Raw genomic sequence first — 16,426 nt, 5'->3', positions numbered from 1 at the left:
CCTACGTCAGAGGCCACTGCCCTAAGCACAGTGTACTTTTTTCAGGAAATGAACCAAAGAATGTCTAAAAAGGAGAAGTCTTGGAAGTTTTCTTGCTTTAAAATGGCAATGAAAATTTTAGATAAAAGCCTAAAATTTTGGGAAAAGTAGAAGCTTTGGGGTTTTTTTTATTTATTGTCATTTCTTCTTAAGGTTCAAGAAGAAATTTAAGGAATGACTTACTAGTGGCAGCGGATTCCATCACTAACACCATGTCCTCTCTCGTGAAAGAGCTGAATTCCGGTGCGTCCTGGTCCCCTCTCATTTGTCTGCTCATTACAGAGGAACCCAAAAGTACTAGGGACCTCTGTTAGAGATCTGCTCATTGTCGAATTTGAAAAGATTTTTTAAAAGATCTATGTGATATTTTGTTGGTATATTCAGATTTATAATTAAGGCTTATATTTGCTGATGAGAAGACTCTTAATACACACTTAATGCAGAAAGTTTAATAATGTAGAAAAGAATAGAGAAAAATATTAAAATTGACTTATCATTCAAGTAGCCAAAGATAGTCACTGTTAACAGTTATCATGGACGTGACAGCCGGTGCGGGCCAGGGACACAGAGTCAGAGCCCCGGGCTCCCTGCGCTGCTCCCCAGCCCCGGCCCCGGGCCCAGCCCCTCTGGGACAGGCACATGTCTCCAGCAATGAGGCCACCAGCACAGGCTTGAGTATCTCATTTATTGAAAAAGTAAAAAGTGTCACTGTAAAAAACAAAACAAAACAAAACAGCTATCATGATCCAATGCACCATGATGCTGAAGTTATTTCATAAGGTCAAGTGTTTTATTGACTAATTTAGACTCTTCATTTGGAATGCATGGCTATTTGAATGAGGCTTACCTGAAATTTACCTTTACAGTATCTCTAAAGAAAGTTCTGCCCAGAATATAAATAGCACAAAATTGTGAGAGTCTCTTTATCCTAATAATGCTACAGAGAGTTTTAAAAATTTGAACAGCATGAATACTCAAATAACTATCTTACCATTTATTAATGCATCTCATCTCTTCCTTAAAGCACATTTAGCAAGTATTTGCCTGGCAGGACTGTGTCATGTAGTCGAGATTACAACTATAAGAAATAAAACTTCAATATTTTTTAAAAATCTGGATTTAAATTTCTTAAAAAACTTTCTTACAACCTCTATAATAAGAATTAAAGTAATGAAAATTGTTGCTGCTATTTTAGATTAAGATTGCTAAATAGGATAAAAATGACAGTAGTTAATACACCATGGTTAATGGTAGGTACCCACTGCCTTAGCAAGTGATTACTAAAGATGTCATTATTATTATAGAAGGCTCAAGTACTATTAGTTTATACTCTTATAATATTTTGAAATATTAAGTGAATGTAATACTTCAGTTTGTATTTCCTAAATTAAAGTAATATTAAGCAAAAGTGACAGTTTTACTGAAGACTTCTATAAAGGAGCAAAAACAGGAGTTTTAATCTATTAAGACACAAAAGATTCCTCATAACATTACTGAGATTTTTTTTAAAAAAAGACAATACTATATACCAAACAATTTATAGTAATTCATGCCAAGTTTCAATTCTCATTAAGAGTTGAAATAAACACTTACTTGACTTACATACAATAATTGGTTAATATTTTATGCAGCACAGGTTAGTTTATGTTGAGTCTAGCCCTCTATTTGCTGACCATAAAAACTCTAACAACTCATTCTTTATTTCTTCAATTGTACCTAATAGAGGTGGGGAGTGAAACGGAGAGTAATGTGGATTCTGAGTTTGCAAGGACTCAGTTTGAGGATCTGGTTCCATCGCCAACCTCTGAAAAGGCTTTTCTAGCGCAAATCCAGGCCCGGAAACCCGGGTACATTCACGGTGGAGCTACCCCAAGCACCATGCGCAGCGATGTGTGAGTATCTTCTGCTTGGGGGTATTTTCTCAGTAACAGGACACTGTAGGGAGCATAGGAAAATGAAAACATGGTTGTTTCATTCTTTATTTTGAAAAGAGATGACGCATCCTCCTTTTCTGACAGAAGAGGTGGAAGGTGCTACATTTGAATTTGGCATTGCGACTCCCCCCCTCACAATTTCCAGAGAGTGTCAATAACCAAAACCAACCAGTGCTTATTGAGAGCCTGGCTCACCCAAGGCACTGGGCTAGTTTGATATAAAATAGTACTTTTAAAAAATCACTCCCAGCCTTCTAGGACTCACAGACTAGTTCAGGAAATAAGTTACCCTATCTTCTGAGTTTTCTGTATTTGCACTTGAAGGACCCCATGATGCTGGAGGCCTCTGTTCATAATGGGATCAACTTCATATAAGCAACAGGAATTGAAATATATACAGTCACGCACCACTTAATAACAGGGATATGTTCTGAGAGATGTATCACTAAGTGATTTCATCATTGTACAAACATCATAAAATGCACTTACACAAAGCTAGATGGTCTAGCCTACTACACACCTAGGCTAGATGGTGTACCCTCCTGCTCCTACGCTACAAGCCTGTACTGCATGTCACTGCAGAAAACATCAGATTAAATCAAGCACAAAAGAATTGATGCAATCAAGATACAAAGTAAACACGAGATGTTTGGGGCTGCTGCCACCATAACTCAGCATACTGTTTAACAGCAAGTTTTTTTTATAAGTACAAGATAACACTAAAACATATAGTAAATGCATAAACTGATAACAGAGTCATGTATTATCATTATCAGGTATTATGTGCTGTACATAATTATATGTGCTACATACTGTTATATGACTGGCAGCACAGGAAGTTTGTTTATACCAGCATCACCACAAACACAAGTAATGTGTTGCACTCTGATGTTACAACAGCTACGATGTCAGTCTGTCAGTCGTATAAGCTGTTGGTCCTTGACCAATGTGTCCTTATGCAACGCATGACTATAAATGCATAAAATCTCAGTATAAAGAAATCCAATTTGGTTGACTTATTGAATATGTATAAATCTGACCCTCGAAAGACATTTTGCAAAGGTTTTCACCCAATTAAACTTCTGTACCTTGATGGAAGCCAGCAGAATCAGTGATGTCCCCACAAGACTTTCTGTGAAGCTGGTTCTACTCAAAGTAGTCAGGCAGAGAAAACCAAAGCTGAGAAACAAAGGTGAAGCTAGGCCAGAGCTGCAGAGCCCAGCTTGGGAGGGAAACAAAGGTAAGAATGTGGGCCTTTAGGAGAGTCAGGCTCACGGAATTGTGAGCAATGTGGGCAGAGGTTCGCCAAAAGGCTGGAAGAGGGAATTGCTAACCATTCAAAAAACTACAGAAGGGTGATGGTGCTTAATGTAAAAAGTACCCCAGGCTAGTCTACAAAAATAAACTGGCTATTTTAAAGATTCAAAGAAGAAACTAAACAGAGACCTTTCTGGTGTTTTGGCTCCCAGTCCAAGCAGTGAGTAAAAGACCAGTCATAACGGGGAATTATAAATAGCTATGCTTTGAAAGCCAGCTGTGAAAAGGCAGAGAAGATCAGAACAAAACAGTTATAATGTAATTTAACATGGCAGTGGGCTGCTGCTTTTAATTTTCTTTTGCTCTCTTGTCCTTTCCACTATAATTCAGAATTATTTAATTTTTTTTGTTATTCAAAATGGTGAAGTAATAATTGTCATCCATTTAGCCTGGTAAACACATCTACTTGACTTTCTATGATTAAGCGTTTACATGGTGGTTACTTAATACTTTTTTGTTCTGATCCTAAGATCCAAGACTGTAGCTAAAGCCACCCCCCCTCTGCTGTCCCCGGTATGCTGGCCACAGTTCCAGCTACCAACACTACGTAGGAATTGGGGGGAGAAAGCTCATAGAGGCCTCAGAAACCTATTTATGCTGGCCCCAAACATCTAAAAATAATAAGAACATGTTGTACAGATATAACTAAACATGAACAATGGCATTTAAGTTCCCATCCAGAAACTTCTCCTTAACCACTCTTTTCTTTTTAGGGGATATTTTAATATCTGTGCTATCTAAACATGTCCTATGTTTTACCCTGAGAATATTTTAGTCCCATAATATAGGTAGTGAACTTATGTTCTGAGAGCTCTATACATATTGGGATGAATAGATGGAGACCGTCACACATTAGTGAATGAGGTCATTCTTATCTATTTTATAGTGAAATTGAACAATTTAAATGGGTTTCTCAGATTTATAGCTAGTATATATTTTTATCAAGAGCCATGGGTTAGAGTATTAGTCTTCCTGACATTGATTAGCTGATATTCTGAGACTTGATTCCACTATAGAAATAAAGCACATGAGTGCACATGCCTACACACGTGCATAACACAGAGAGGGTTAAATTATGAACAAATGTCCTTAATCTTTATTTCACTAGAGGGCTCACTTTCCTTGTAGAAAGTGTTCTTGGATTCCATTTAAAAGAAAGAAAAACCAAAACCTCAGGCTGGGAAAACCATATCCACCTGAAAGATAAGCCTGCCTGTTTTTAAGATAGACAAACATTTAAAGGGCAACTCATTCCTGCGAATGTAAACCATAGTAAAATATAGTTGGCCAGTGATCACCAGAGTGCCATAGAAAAGTCACATGTGAGAATACCTTGACCATATATTTCCCTAAACTTCCGAAGTTTTTTGTGTGGTTTTTTTTTTTTTTTTTTAGTTTCTTTTAGGTAACAGAAAACACTGAATTGAAGTGAATTGAAATGAAGAAGTGAATTGGAGGGCAAAGAAAATATGCCCCCCACGCTGCAGCTAACCCGTGAATTTCACTTAGACTTTGCTTTCAGGGTTTGACCCCAAACTCCGTCTGTGGTTTATCCCCAGGGTTACAGAAGATGGGGATCCCTACGTGCGGCCTGAAGATGAGAATTATGAAAATGACTCGGTCCGGCAGCTGGAGAACGAGCTCCAGATGGAGGAATACCTGAAACAGAAGCTGCAGGACGAAGCCTATCAGGTACCGGGCGCCAGGCCCACGCGCCCGCCTCCGCTGCTCCCGCCCCTCGAGGAGCAGCTGGGTCTTTTACGTTACTCGAAAAAATCGGAGCCTTCTCCCTCCTTCCACCCTCCCTTTCGGGAATGTTCTGGCTACACTCAGTCCACGTATTCTAGACACTAAAAATTCTAAGTACTTCTTGTAGCTGTCACTCACCCTGTATTATAAATTCTGACCCGGGAAGTGAAAAGAGGCCTTGTCACAGTAGCAGAAACGTGGTGATTAAAAGTCCACGCTCCTCCAACATCACCAGCAAAGATGCTTTTTCTCATAGATGAGAAAAGATACGGAGAACAAGGCCCAAGGAAATTGAATGCGCATAAATGTTTCTCCTCCCTTGAAACACTTGTCCTCAGTTTCCCTCACCACCTCCCTCATGTCAAATGTAAATCATAAACAAGTGACAGACCTCACCGGGAAATGTTGAGAGGACTTGTAGGCCCCATGTTCCGCAGAGTGTGGATGGACAGATTGTCACATATACTGGACCATATTAATCCATCTGAGAATTCACTGACCATAAAACATACAATTGGGAATAAATGTAATTAGTAACTCATCCTAAAGTAGATGCATTTCCCCTATGGAAGCTGCTCTACAGCTATGTTTGTCTTTCTTGTAGGCTTCCCTTCCCTGTAACCCACCCTGTTTTCTTGGGCTTCTGGGAGTTCAGTGATGTTTGCCTGTCTGAGACCTGCTGCCCCCAGCCCCAGTGGGTTATTTTATTGGCAGGCTTTCTGTCCAATGGCCAGAGAACTTTTTCCACATTCTTAGGTCAGCAGTGGCTCTCTCTTACTCTGTTAGTGAAAGAAAGAGAAGCAGAGAGAATAAATTATATTCTTTTCTCATGTGTTTATAGATTAAATTTTGAAATATTTTCCCAAGAAGAATGTAGCAGGAGGAAAATGGAAGCCCACCAGCCCCCCCCCCCCCCCCGACACTATGAAACTAAAGTTTTGCTTCTTTGGAATGTTCCATTTGCCCTTTTGGTTTAACAACCACATTTCAGAAGCAAGTAAAATGTTGGTCTAGTCATACACAGAACAGCCAAAACAGTGATTATATGTGTAATGCCATGCTTCAACGCTGCAGAAACAAAGTCGCCTAAAGTACAGACCCATGGAGAAGGCTCTTTCTTTGCGATTTCTGTGCCCATCCACAGAAGGAAATTAGCCTGGATGAAGCTGCCAGAGTGTCTCTGGTAACTCTGAGGGATGGTCTACACATATCTCATTTGATTCTGCTGCATAGAGGGACAGAGAGATATGGTTAAATGATCAATATTCTGGTTCATGCTGATAGAAGTGCCTATTAGGTCTCTCTCTTGGAACTCATATCAGTTTCTGGGTTTGGGTGGCAATAGTTGCTGAAATTATAGGGTTTATTTTAAAGGGAGGCAGCCATTCCATATAAAATATTAGATTTTTATTTGTTTTCATGAATTAGGAATTTAATTGTATATGAATAAAATGAAGGGAAATTCTAATAATAGCTTAAGATCCAGTTGGAGCTTTTGCCATCTCAGTAAATCTTAAGCTTCTTCTCTCTCTCCTTTCCTTTCCATGCCTGGTGTCTTCAAGGGAAAGGCAAAGGAGAATATAACAGGCTTGTGTGTCCTCACTCAAGACATGCCCTGGAGAGCACTGAGGTGGTTTTCCTTGACTGCTCTGTGAGCATAGGGTTGTTTGATGGATCAGAACGCTTTACTGTCATTCATTGGACTTTCTCTTTCTCTGTCTTTGTGCATGGCTTCCAACCAAATAATTCACCAGCTTGACTGCATCACAGACTTGATATGTCACCTTTCTTGTTTGTGTCCTTTGTCACCCACAGGTCAGCTTGCAAGGTTGAATACAATATCCTTTTATCACTCTCCTCTCAAGTAAGTACCCTCTCATTTAGGAGGAAATGTGGGCACTATACACTGAATTCTCATAACTTGTAACCTGAATTCACAATCACTCTTTCTTAGGTGTTTCTATGTGAGAAAATATCCTCCTTCCCTGCTTTTGTCAAAGAATCATCCCAGTCTATGGGGCATTCCATTACAGCCCAGTGGAGATTTGGCAAACAGCCCTGGGAGTTGACTTTTTAGCTCTGTTAATGAGGTGAAATGGCACAGAAACTTCTGTAACACTAGATATACCCCTGAAATGTTCTGTGGCTATAAAGCCACATCACCAATCCGTAACAGCACCCAAGTGTGAGCTTCTCTATCACTTGAGAAGGAACAGTCCAGGCTGGCTCAGCACTTCCAGAGATGGGTCAGCTCCTTAGTCATGCTGTGCTCAGGGCCCAAAAGCTCAAAGAGGTGTCCTTAACAAGAGAAAGCAAAACCGAAACAAAAGCAAAAATGAAAGAAGCAAAACATACAGGAAAACTGCTGCAGCCTTTTATTTTTGGAATAGCTAGTTCAAATCCTTTGTGGAATTCACAAATCCTTTGTGAATATTTTAAACAATTTAAAATATCATTTATGTGGCACGTGATCCTTTCCCCCCAAGGACCTGCCTACATACATGGAAAATCCTCAGTAAATGTTTAATGGAGAGAGAACAGCATTTGACTGGCAGGACCACTGAAGTGTGGTGGTCTGAAGCATAGGCTCTGATTTCAAATAAGAGCTTCAGCAAATCCTAGCAGCATAACCTGGACAAATTATTAAACCTCTATGACCCCCTGTTCCCTCTGTACAACATACATGATAATTCCTACGTCATAGAGGAGTTGTCCTCACTAAGATACAGTTTTTAAAGATCTTAACATAGTGGCAGGCACACTATAATTTTAATGAGCACGCTCATAATGTGCCTGGCACCATGCTCGGTGCTTTACAAGGGATTCAATCCCTGGGAGCTGCTGTAGTTATGCTGTAGGTGTATGGGAAGCCCTGGGACTCAGAACTAGCTTGCTCCTCCTACTTTCTATAAACAAGGCTAGGACTCAGTTATGTGCAATGATTCAATACATCTTCAGCTCCACTGTCCCATAAGTCTAGATGGTTTTTCTGGCTCCAGCTAATGGCCACTTAGATGTTCCTCATTACGGTTCGAAGCTAATACTTCTCTCATAGTTATCTGGCTGCACTGGTCCAAGGACTTGTATCTACTGTAGTTATACAGTCTTTTCCAACTGTGGAATCCCATAGGTCTATAGTGCAGTTGATAGTAAACTCAACTCAGGCTGCTAAATTGAAAAAGGGATATAATATATATGTATTTCCTAAATGTCATCAATTAGTGAAGAGTACATTCCAGCTTAAACACTACACACCTCCTGTCTCAGTCCTCAGGTTAAGATTAAGCAAATAAAATCATGGCATAATTGCTATTAAAATATGCTTTTGGAGCTGTGAGCCCCTTTTGGTGTGAAAGGAAGGATCTTATTGACCCAGTTCCATTCTGCCACCCTTGGATTGAAGAATGCTACACCACAGGCTCTCCTGATACATTACGACTACAGTGAAAAAATTCTCAGGAGCTGTTTCTGAAAATATTCGCTCCAGTTATAACAAAACTAGTCCCAAGGGAGCAAGCTTTTTTCTTTAATAGCATTTTCTTTCTCTTAGCTCCAGCAGTTTGATTGTTTTTGTTCTGCACTTTATTTAAACATCAGTAGTTACTTCTTAGAAAAATATATTTTTTAAAAGCCTAATAAATTGTCCTTGACATAAACCCAGATAAAAAGTGGTATTTGGTTCTTGTACCTACAAGCCAAATATTTCAGTACTTTGAAAGTTCTTAGGCAATTTTTTATCTTTGCTACAAATTTGGCGGTAAAAAATTAGCACAGCTGAGGCCTCTGCCATTTAATGCATCCTGTACCTACCTAGCTGGCATTCCATAGGACTCTGAACATGAACCAGCCTGTCACTAAATCAGCCACTTAGGCAAAATTCATCTAAAACCTGATAGAACCCTGCAGAAGCTAGTGGCTTTTCTTCGCAGCTAGTTCTATCCTACTGTAATTTCTCTTGATGTAGCCAAGAAACTGTAGAGCATTTTATGGTATTCAAATCTATTTCTTTGACTTTCTGACTGTACTGCAAGACCAGAAGTTATCCCAAAGTATATGTATCTCTTATCCAAGGGTCCTAAAGCTAGCCGACTTCATTAGCTCAAAGTTAATTAGGCTCCCACTGACAGAGCCCTACATGAGTGGGACACCAGAGGTGTGGAAGCCCCATCCTCTGCTCAAAAAGAGCCTTAGGCCTATTTGAAGACAAATATGCACTTATTAACACAAAAAACAATAAAACCTGGTTTACTGCTTTTCAACTAGCCACTTTCAAAGAAACAGTATACATGAGGATTAGCATTCAACTTAAGAGTCCACCAAAACTCCATTTTGGCCCACTCAAACCTTGGATTTGTCCCCGTTCCATCCTTCTGGCCACATAGTATTTCACTTTCCTTGGCCAGCCACAGCCTAACTTCAGAAATTTGGGGATTTGAAATTAAAAAGTGGATTTTTTTTAAAAAATTTTTTTTAATTAGCATGGCATTCTGATGGTGAGTCAGTGTTCTTAGCTCCTTGTCGAAAGGACCGTTTTGCATTGCTCTAACCCTCCAGATGCCTCAGGTACCCACTGAGCAAGAGGCTCAACATGAGGATTCTTGTCCTCTCTTTCAGAAGGTAAAATAAATAGCACACAGTGTCCCGGGACGTTCATTCCTGATTGTCAGAGGAAGGGAGTAGAGTGTGTGTGTGTGTGTGTGTGTGTGTGTGTGTCGGGGGGAAAGGGGGGTCCTAAGCTCCCTAATACTGATTTAGAGAACAGTTTTCATCTTTAAAAAAAATATATTACACATTCCTTATTCCCAGGCAAACTATAGTCAGACAGATGATGAAAGTAACAGGAGAGCTGGTGATGACGGGGAGCGCTGCGCCCACCCACACAGAGGAGAAGACAGCAGCCGGCAGCAGCCTCGCCGGAGAGGAGCCACCACGCAGCAGCTCCCGCAGACCCCACCCCCCGAGACATGTGCTGCCGACTATAGTGCAGCCGACATTTTGTTCTAAGACTTGTAGTTCGTAGGTGTGTGTTTTAAGAAGGAGAAAAAAAAAGACTTCTGTTCAAAGCTAACTTATCAGCTACATCTTCTGTAACATGGCTCATCCCTGGTTCAAAACAAACAGAAAAACCACAGGCTGAAAACCCGTGCTGCTGTTACTCACGAGGGCAGTATTAATAAGCATTTTAAACCTTTGCACATGATATTGAACCTGTTCAGTTTACAGTGACAATATTAATACTGTTTATAGCTAGAAGTTTGATTTCTGAATTCTTTGAGATTTTAGCAAAACAGTTTATTATACAATGTACTTTTTCTTTTCCACAGCAATTGGGGAAAAACAACCACTTGCAATTATTCATTGGCCCCGAAGGATTTGGTTCCTGAGTGTACAGACTCAGAGGTCCTTGGCCTGCACTGTCTGCCATTGTCTCCAAGTCTCTGTGAGCAGTGACTTGAACCAAACACACCAGGATAATCCAGTCTTTGGGGCTTCTTTCCAACTTGAGGTTGTTTTCTTTCAAGATATTCTAGCGAATCAGCCATAGAATTTAGTGTAAATATTTTTTCCAAATAGATAATCATATTCAAAAAAGACAACATTCAAATTATATAGAATCTAGTTTTTAAAATCAGCACAGATCTTCTTAAAACTGTGAACTATGTTTTGAAATACTCGTTACTAAAGCTGTTTATAAACCACAGGTGCCATAAGATCCCCAAACGGACTAAAGTGATCTCTGCTCTTCCATGGTCTTGTTCCTCTCATTTTAGCTTTAGGGAGCATGTCTCTAACAGCACCGCTCATCCACAAGTTCCCCTATCAGGTTGTTTGGAGGCCTTCAGCTTTAATTGTACAGGCTTAAAGTGCGCTTGCAAAAAACGTCCGCTCTCCTTTGATTTCTGAATGTTTATTGCCTTAGTGTTCTGCATGCAGCCTCTGTGGTCATGTGAAAGGAAACAGGCTCTTCTAAGTTGAGTTGGGATTTTGCACTCAGGGAAAAGCTGGTGTGCAAAAGAATTGTCAAAGAAGTGAGGATAAAAGACTCTGTTGATGGTCCTTTATAAGGACCCTTTTGGGGGATTGCTAATGACCTCCCTTAGGGATTCCTGGGAAATGAAAAAATAACCTATCTTTTTCAAGATTTGGTGAAATAAAAATCCTGCAACATATTAGATACATTATACTTAAATTGGCAGCTTTTCTGGAATTCCCGCTTCTCCTTTAAAAGAAAGAAGAGAACATCATTTTAGAACAGTGCTTCTCAAAGTGTGTTCCCTGGACCAGAAATGATCAGCATCACCTGGGAATTTATTTAGAAATGCAAATTTTGGGGCCCCAACCCAGGCCTATAGAATCAGAAACTCTGGGGGTTGGGCCCAGCAATCTGTGTTTCAATAAGCCCTCAAGGTGATTCTGATGCACACTGAAGGTTGAGAACCACTGCTTTAGAATAAACTTGAATAGTAAAATCTCTGAAAAAGCCTTATTCAGAATAAACAAGAAAAGTTCTGTGTCAACCTTAAAGCTTCAGCAATTTAATTTTGCTTCGAGGGCTGGCAGAAGCCTTCTCCCACCCCACATAGTTGGTAGTTGGTGGGTGCCCAGCTGAGAACAGACATCCTGACATCTTCCAGCTCCCTCTCCAGAGGGCTGTAAGATGTTCCTATCTCTGCCTTTGGTCAGAAACCATCTCCTTGGCTGCCCTTGAGAACAAAATCACTTGCCTTGGGGATGTAAAGCTCTTGGTTGGCATTAGTAAGGAGCCCATTCTATCCATTGATGTCCTTAATCATACTTCCTTCCGGAGAACCAGCCTGACAAATGTCCCTGAGAACAGGCTGATACCAAAGTGGCACAACTGCACGGTTCTCAGATTTCTTTGCACAGATGGATTTTATTGCGGGTTTTGTTGCTATCTTTTAATGTTCATCTCCTTTCCACCGCCCATCTTCTGTGAAACCATACCTCTCTAGATGGAGCAGGTGGTCCCTGGTGCCTCATACTCAGTACTTAAAACCACTACATCCCAGCTACCTACATTGCTGTCAGCTCTAAATCATAGCCAGGTAGTTCTTGAACTCAGAACTCTGACCCTGCAAGTGGCATGCAGCCACTGACTGGATGGAGCTGACATCTGTTGTCACTTTGTGTTTCTACATTAGAATGTTTGTCTAGGGTTTGAACTGTTTTGCTGATAATCTTCCCCCTTGTCGTAGCTTTCATTGCCAACTCCGTCACACAGTTGTTGATACCCTACCATGGTACAAAGCCATTGCAAGGACTCTGGAAACTGCTGCCAATGACCAATTCCTGACTAACCAGCCACCTTTTCTTTCTCTTAGCTCCACGTCAGCACTGAGACCAGACTCAAGCACCCCTGTCCTGTAATCGAGACAAAATGGCGTGTGTTGTTTTGGGCTTTTGTGGTTTTTGGTGGGTTTCTCTCCTTGGCTCTCCAAATTTACTTTTGGGGCCTGTTCTAAGAGCGAACCCAGCAGGTTGTACCTGGCCTGTCCATCAGATACAACTATATCTTGCGGGGGGGGTTTCTTTCTTGTTCCACGATGAATTGCACATCCATCTCCATCAGAGAGGATGGCCTGTTAATGAGCACTGGTCTAACACAGCCAGCCTTCCTCCACAGCACCATGTTCATGGAGGGGGAGGGGGGAAATCTACTGTACGGGATTCAGGAATCAGTTGTGGTTGGTCAGGACGGAAGTCGGGGTAAGTTCGGTTGGTCAGAGGGAGATGTGCTGGAGATTGTGAAAAATGGATTCTCGAATGACAAGGCAGGGAAGGTTCATTTGTAAGTAGTAATGTGAACTTAATTGCATAAGAGTGTGGCCTTTGTTGTGATATACTATGTATTTTCTTATATGCATGAGCCAAACTGTTGCATCATAATTTAGCACTGATGTCTGCTTTTATTTTGGTCATCTTTGTCCACCCTGATTAGTTCTTGGCTGTTAACTGTAGATAAACGTAAATACGGCAACTTTTGGTTGCTGGAATCACCTTGGTTCGATTCCACGCAAGGAGCCACAAACAAGAACTCCACTGTGTCCTCAGAAGAAAGGGCATTTTTACTTTTTAACCAAAAAGGAAAAAAAAATCAGAAGCGTTACATCTTGAGGCTAATTAACTAGAAAACATTTTTAATTGTGACTACTGTAATTTGACACTATTTGAAGTAACCAATTCAGAGACCCTAAAGATTTCACAATATTCATTGGTATTGTAACAAAACTACTATTGTATGGGTTTTTGTATTGCTGTTAAGTATTGTTTTGTGTGTATGTGTGTGCGTGTGTGTGTGTGTGTGTATGTGTGTGTGTTGGAACCTCCTGGGGACATGTTATATTTTGAAGTGATTAAACTATTTAATTGTGTGTCTATATTTTGGAATGGAATTATTTCTTCATTAAAAAATGTTTTTAAAAACACTATATCTTGTGTATTTTATCCCTTTGTTTAAATGAATCTTTCCTAAGGTAACATGAAGTCAGTCTGTTCAAAGGAGAAATACAAGTCAGTAATTGCAACCTGAAGCAGGACCTGTCGATTGAGTATTAAGCATCTGAGGCAAAATATCACAACTTTGGGGATACAATTTTTTTTATGGAAAGCCTTGTTATGGTCAGTATGAGGGTGGGTTTGAGATACTAACAGCTAACATATTTAGTGCTTACTTTATATCAGACACTGTTATAAGATAAGCACTTTATGTTACTTCATTTGATCCTTTGAATTTGCAGCGTCTAACCAGGTACTTGGAAAATATCACATGTTCAACAATTATTTGTTGAATGAATGAATTAGTGGCTTTTGTTTTGTTTGTGCTAGACCTAGTGAGAAAGGAGAATCAGCATGCCCTGGAGGTCAATATGATGATAGCAACAGACGCAAGAGTTCCAAGAAAGGGACAAAAACAGAGCGTTGCCACTCCCTACATTCTAAGTTTTCCTCTGAGAATCTCAGTGATTCCCATGCAATGGAGTGTTGTGTGTTTTCTTTGCTCAACAAGCCAATTCCTTTACAGAACCATTAACAGAACCTGAGTCTGGCTCCAACACTTCATGAATGGCATTCTGGGGAACTCTGATTTGGAGTGGTGCTGCAAGTCTGTGCTCATAGTCTGGGTTGATTCGGAGTCCATGAAAATGCTGTACATAAGAGGCACCAGAAAAAGAAACTTAAGAGGCTCTGCATCAATTACAGGGGCAAACCCTGACCTGATGTGACTACTAGAGGAAACACATATCCTCCTTCCCTTTGGTGAGAGACAAGGGCATGTCCATCGATGCCTGTCAGTTTCTTTTAGCTGCATCTCGGTGCCTCATCCCTTCTTCTCTTAGGGACCACATTTAGTTCTGAGCTCCCTCTCTCAACATCTCTCAATGTTATCTGATTGGAAAAGTCACCCAAGGAGTTGGTAAATTCTGATATAACAAGTCTAGAGTAGGGCCAGGGAATCTGTATGTTTAATAAGTGCTTAAGGTGATACTTATGGTTTGACACGTTTTAGGAAATGCTATTCCCTTGCTACTCAAAATGTGATCCAGAGACCAACAGCATTAGCATCACCTGGGAGCAAGTGGCAAATGCAGAATCCCAGGCTCCAAACCAAAACTACTAAATCAGAATCTGCATTTCATCAAGATCCCCAAGGGATTTGTGTGCACCTTATTAAGGAGCTCTGACCTGGAGTTCAGCTTTAATCGTAGCTCTGCAGAATTAGGTTCATTTGGGTCCTTGGGGAATAGAATGACAAGCCAGGGGTGCTATTTCAGCTAGGATAGTGCAGTGCTTCTTGAGCTTGTAGTTTTGATTTAGTGACTCTGGTGGGTGGGGCCCAAGAAGATAAGCATTTCAAAAAAGTTCTCAGGGAAGCTGATACTTGTCTGAGGACAACACTTGAGGTGCAAGGCTATAAATTTCTTTTAAATGAGACGAATTCTGAGGAGCTTCTTACTGGTAAACAAGGTCCAATAATCTATCCCTAACCTTTGGGGATTCCTGTGCATAGCAAATAAAGATACTCAAGTCTAAGGACATGAACATGATGGAATCTCTGTTGTCTTGGGCCTTTCAGGGAACATTGTAGCAGTTAAACTATACCAGGAGCACTGGAACAGTTGGATTTAAGGATTCTGCCAAAGAAGAAGCTTTTGCTCCAAGAACTGAGGCCTCTGTCTCCTCTAGGAGTAAACTCACCTAGTGTCCACAGAGGAGCAGATTGACAAAGGGGATAGATAGGGTCAATTTGGGTTAAGAGAAACTGCCAACATTTCAGATTCATCATTCCAGCAGAGTATATCAGCTACTGAGGCACCCAGGAAGAGGTTCTGTGGGCACCTTGGGAACATGGGATCCTGCCCTCTGGGTCTATGATGTCACAGATTACACTGGGATTACTATGCTAGGATGAAGCACACCCCACCCCACCCCACCCCCACACACACTTGAAACCCCAAGGATACATATACAGTTAGAACTGGCCTAAATGGACAATAACGTAGGAGCACTTAAACTATGTATGCCATGATACGGTAGGCTGGAATATTAAGAAGCCATAACAATGATGATACAGAGGTAAGTTTATCAACATGGAAGATATTTACATGTCAACCCAAAAATCAGATTATAAAAGTGTAAGAATGGTCCAAGTGCTATAAATACTTGAGTAACTGGGCACAGAAAAATACCCAGAAAAATATATACCAAAAGTTGATTACCTAAATCATGGGATAATGGATTTTTTTTTTCTTTATCATGTTACTCTATTCCAAGTTCCCTATCATAAATATTTAGAGTTGATGGGTGGATGGATATGAAACACTTGGGTTGGACAGTTTCTTTGATTTGGTAACAAGGCCGCTTGAGTTGGCCAACATCTTGGAAGGGCATGCCTCACAATGAGAATTTTCTGTGCCTTCAGCGAACAAAGGATTCTCTTTTTGCCTGTAGAGATGCTCAGCGGCATTATTATTCCAAAGAGCATTGGGAAACATGTTTGCTTGCTTTATTTTATTTTATTTTTGTTTGTTTTTCTTTCTTTTTTTCTTTATTGTTGAGCGTATTACAGGTGTCCCATTTCCCCTCCCCCAACTGACCCCTCCCCAGGCCTTCACCCCTTTATTGACTATGTCCATGGGTTTTGCATAGATGCACATAACTTCTTTGGTTAATCTCTTCCCACCCTCCACCCCCGTTCCCTCTTCCCTCTGAAATATGATCGTCTTTTGCATGGGTCTATTTAGTTCATCAGATTCTTTTGTTCATTAGCTTCTTCTTAAAGAAGACCCTTCAACTTTTCCTGTGGTGCTGGTCTGGTGGTGATGAACTCCTTTAGCTTTTTCTTTCCTGTGAAGCTCTTTCTCTGA

The 16,426-nt window shown here is 40.5% G+C and overlaps 1 protein-coding gene across 8 annotated transcripts in view; it reads left to right on the top strand.

Annotated features, from left to right (window-relative positions):
* The window catches only part of DTNA (dystrobrevin alpha), a 321,248-nt gene extending 307,759 nt beyond the window's left edge, over nt 1-13,489 (top strand). For 4 of the 8 annotated variants that reach the window (XM_081149624.1, XM_081149625.1, XM_081149629.1 and 1 more), the window contains 5 exons: nt 193-282; nt 1,763-1,931; nt 4,850-4,982; nt 6,855-6,903; nt 12,383-13,479. In XM_081149624.1, coding sequence (XP_081005750.1) covers nt 193-282; nt 1,763-1,931; nt 4,850-4,982; nt 6,855-6,872 — 410 coding nt within the window. In that variant the 3' untranslated portion in view covers nt 6,873-6,903; nt 12,383-13,479. Of the gene's footprint in view, nt 1-192; nt 283-1,762; nt 1,932-4,849; nt 4,983-6,854; nt 6,904-9,845 lie in introns of all 8 variants that reach the window. The other 4 variants (XM_081149627.1, XM_081149613.1, XM_081149628.1 and 1 more) reach the window with 2 other exon arrangements.
* Nucleotides 13,490-16,426: the final 2,937 nt, after the last annotated feature.

This window comes from Miniopterus schreibersii, assembly GCF_964146895.1.
Source record: "Miniopterus schreibersii genome assembly, chromosome: 10".
Classification (NCBI taxonomy): Eukaryota; Metazoa; Chordata; class Mammalia; order Chiroptera; family Miniopteridae; genus Miniopterus; species Miniopterus schreibersii.
Note: the sequence above shows the minus strand (reverse complement) of the source record. Positions and strands in the feature narration are given on the sequence as shown.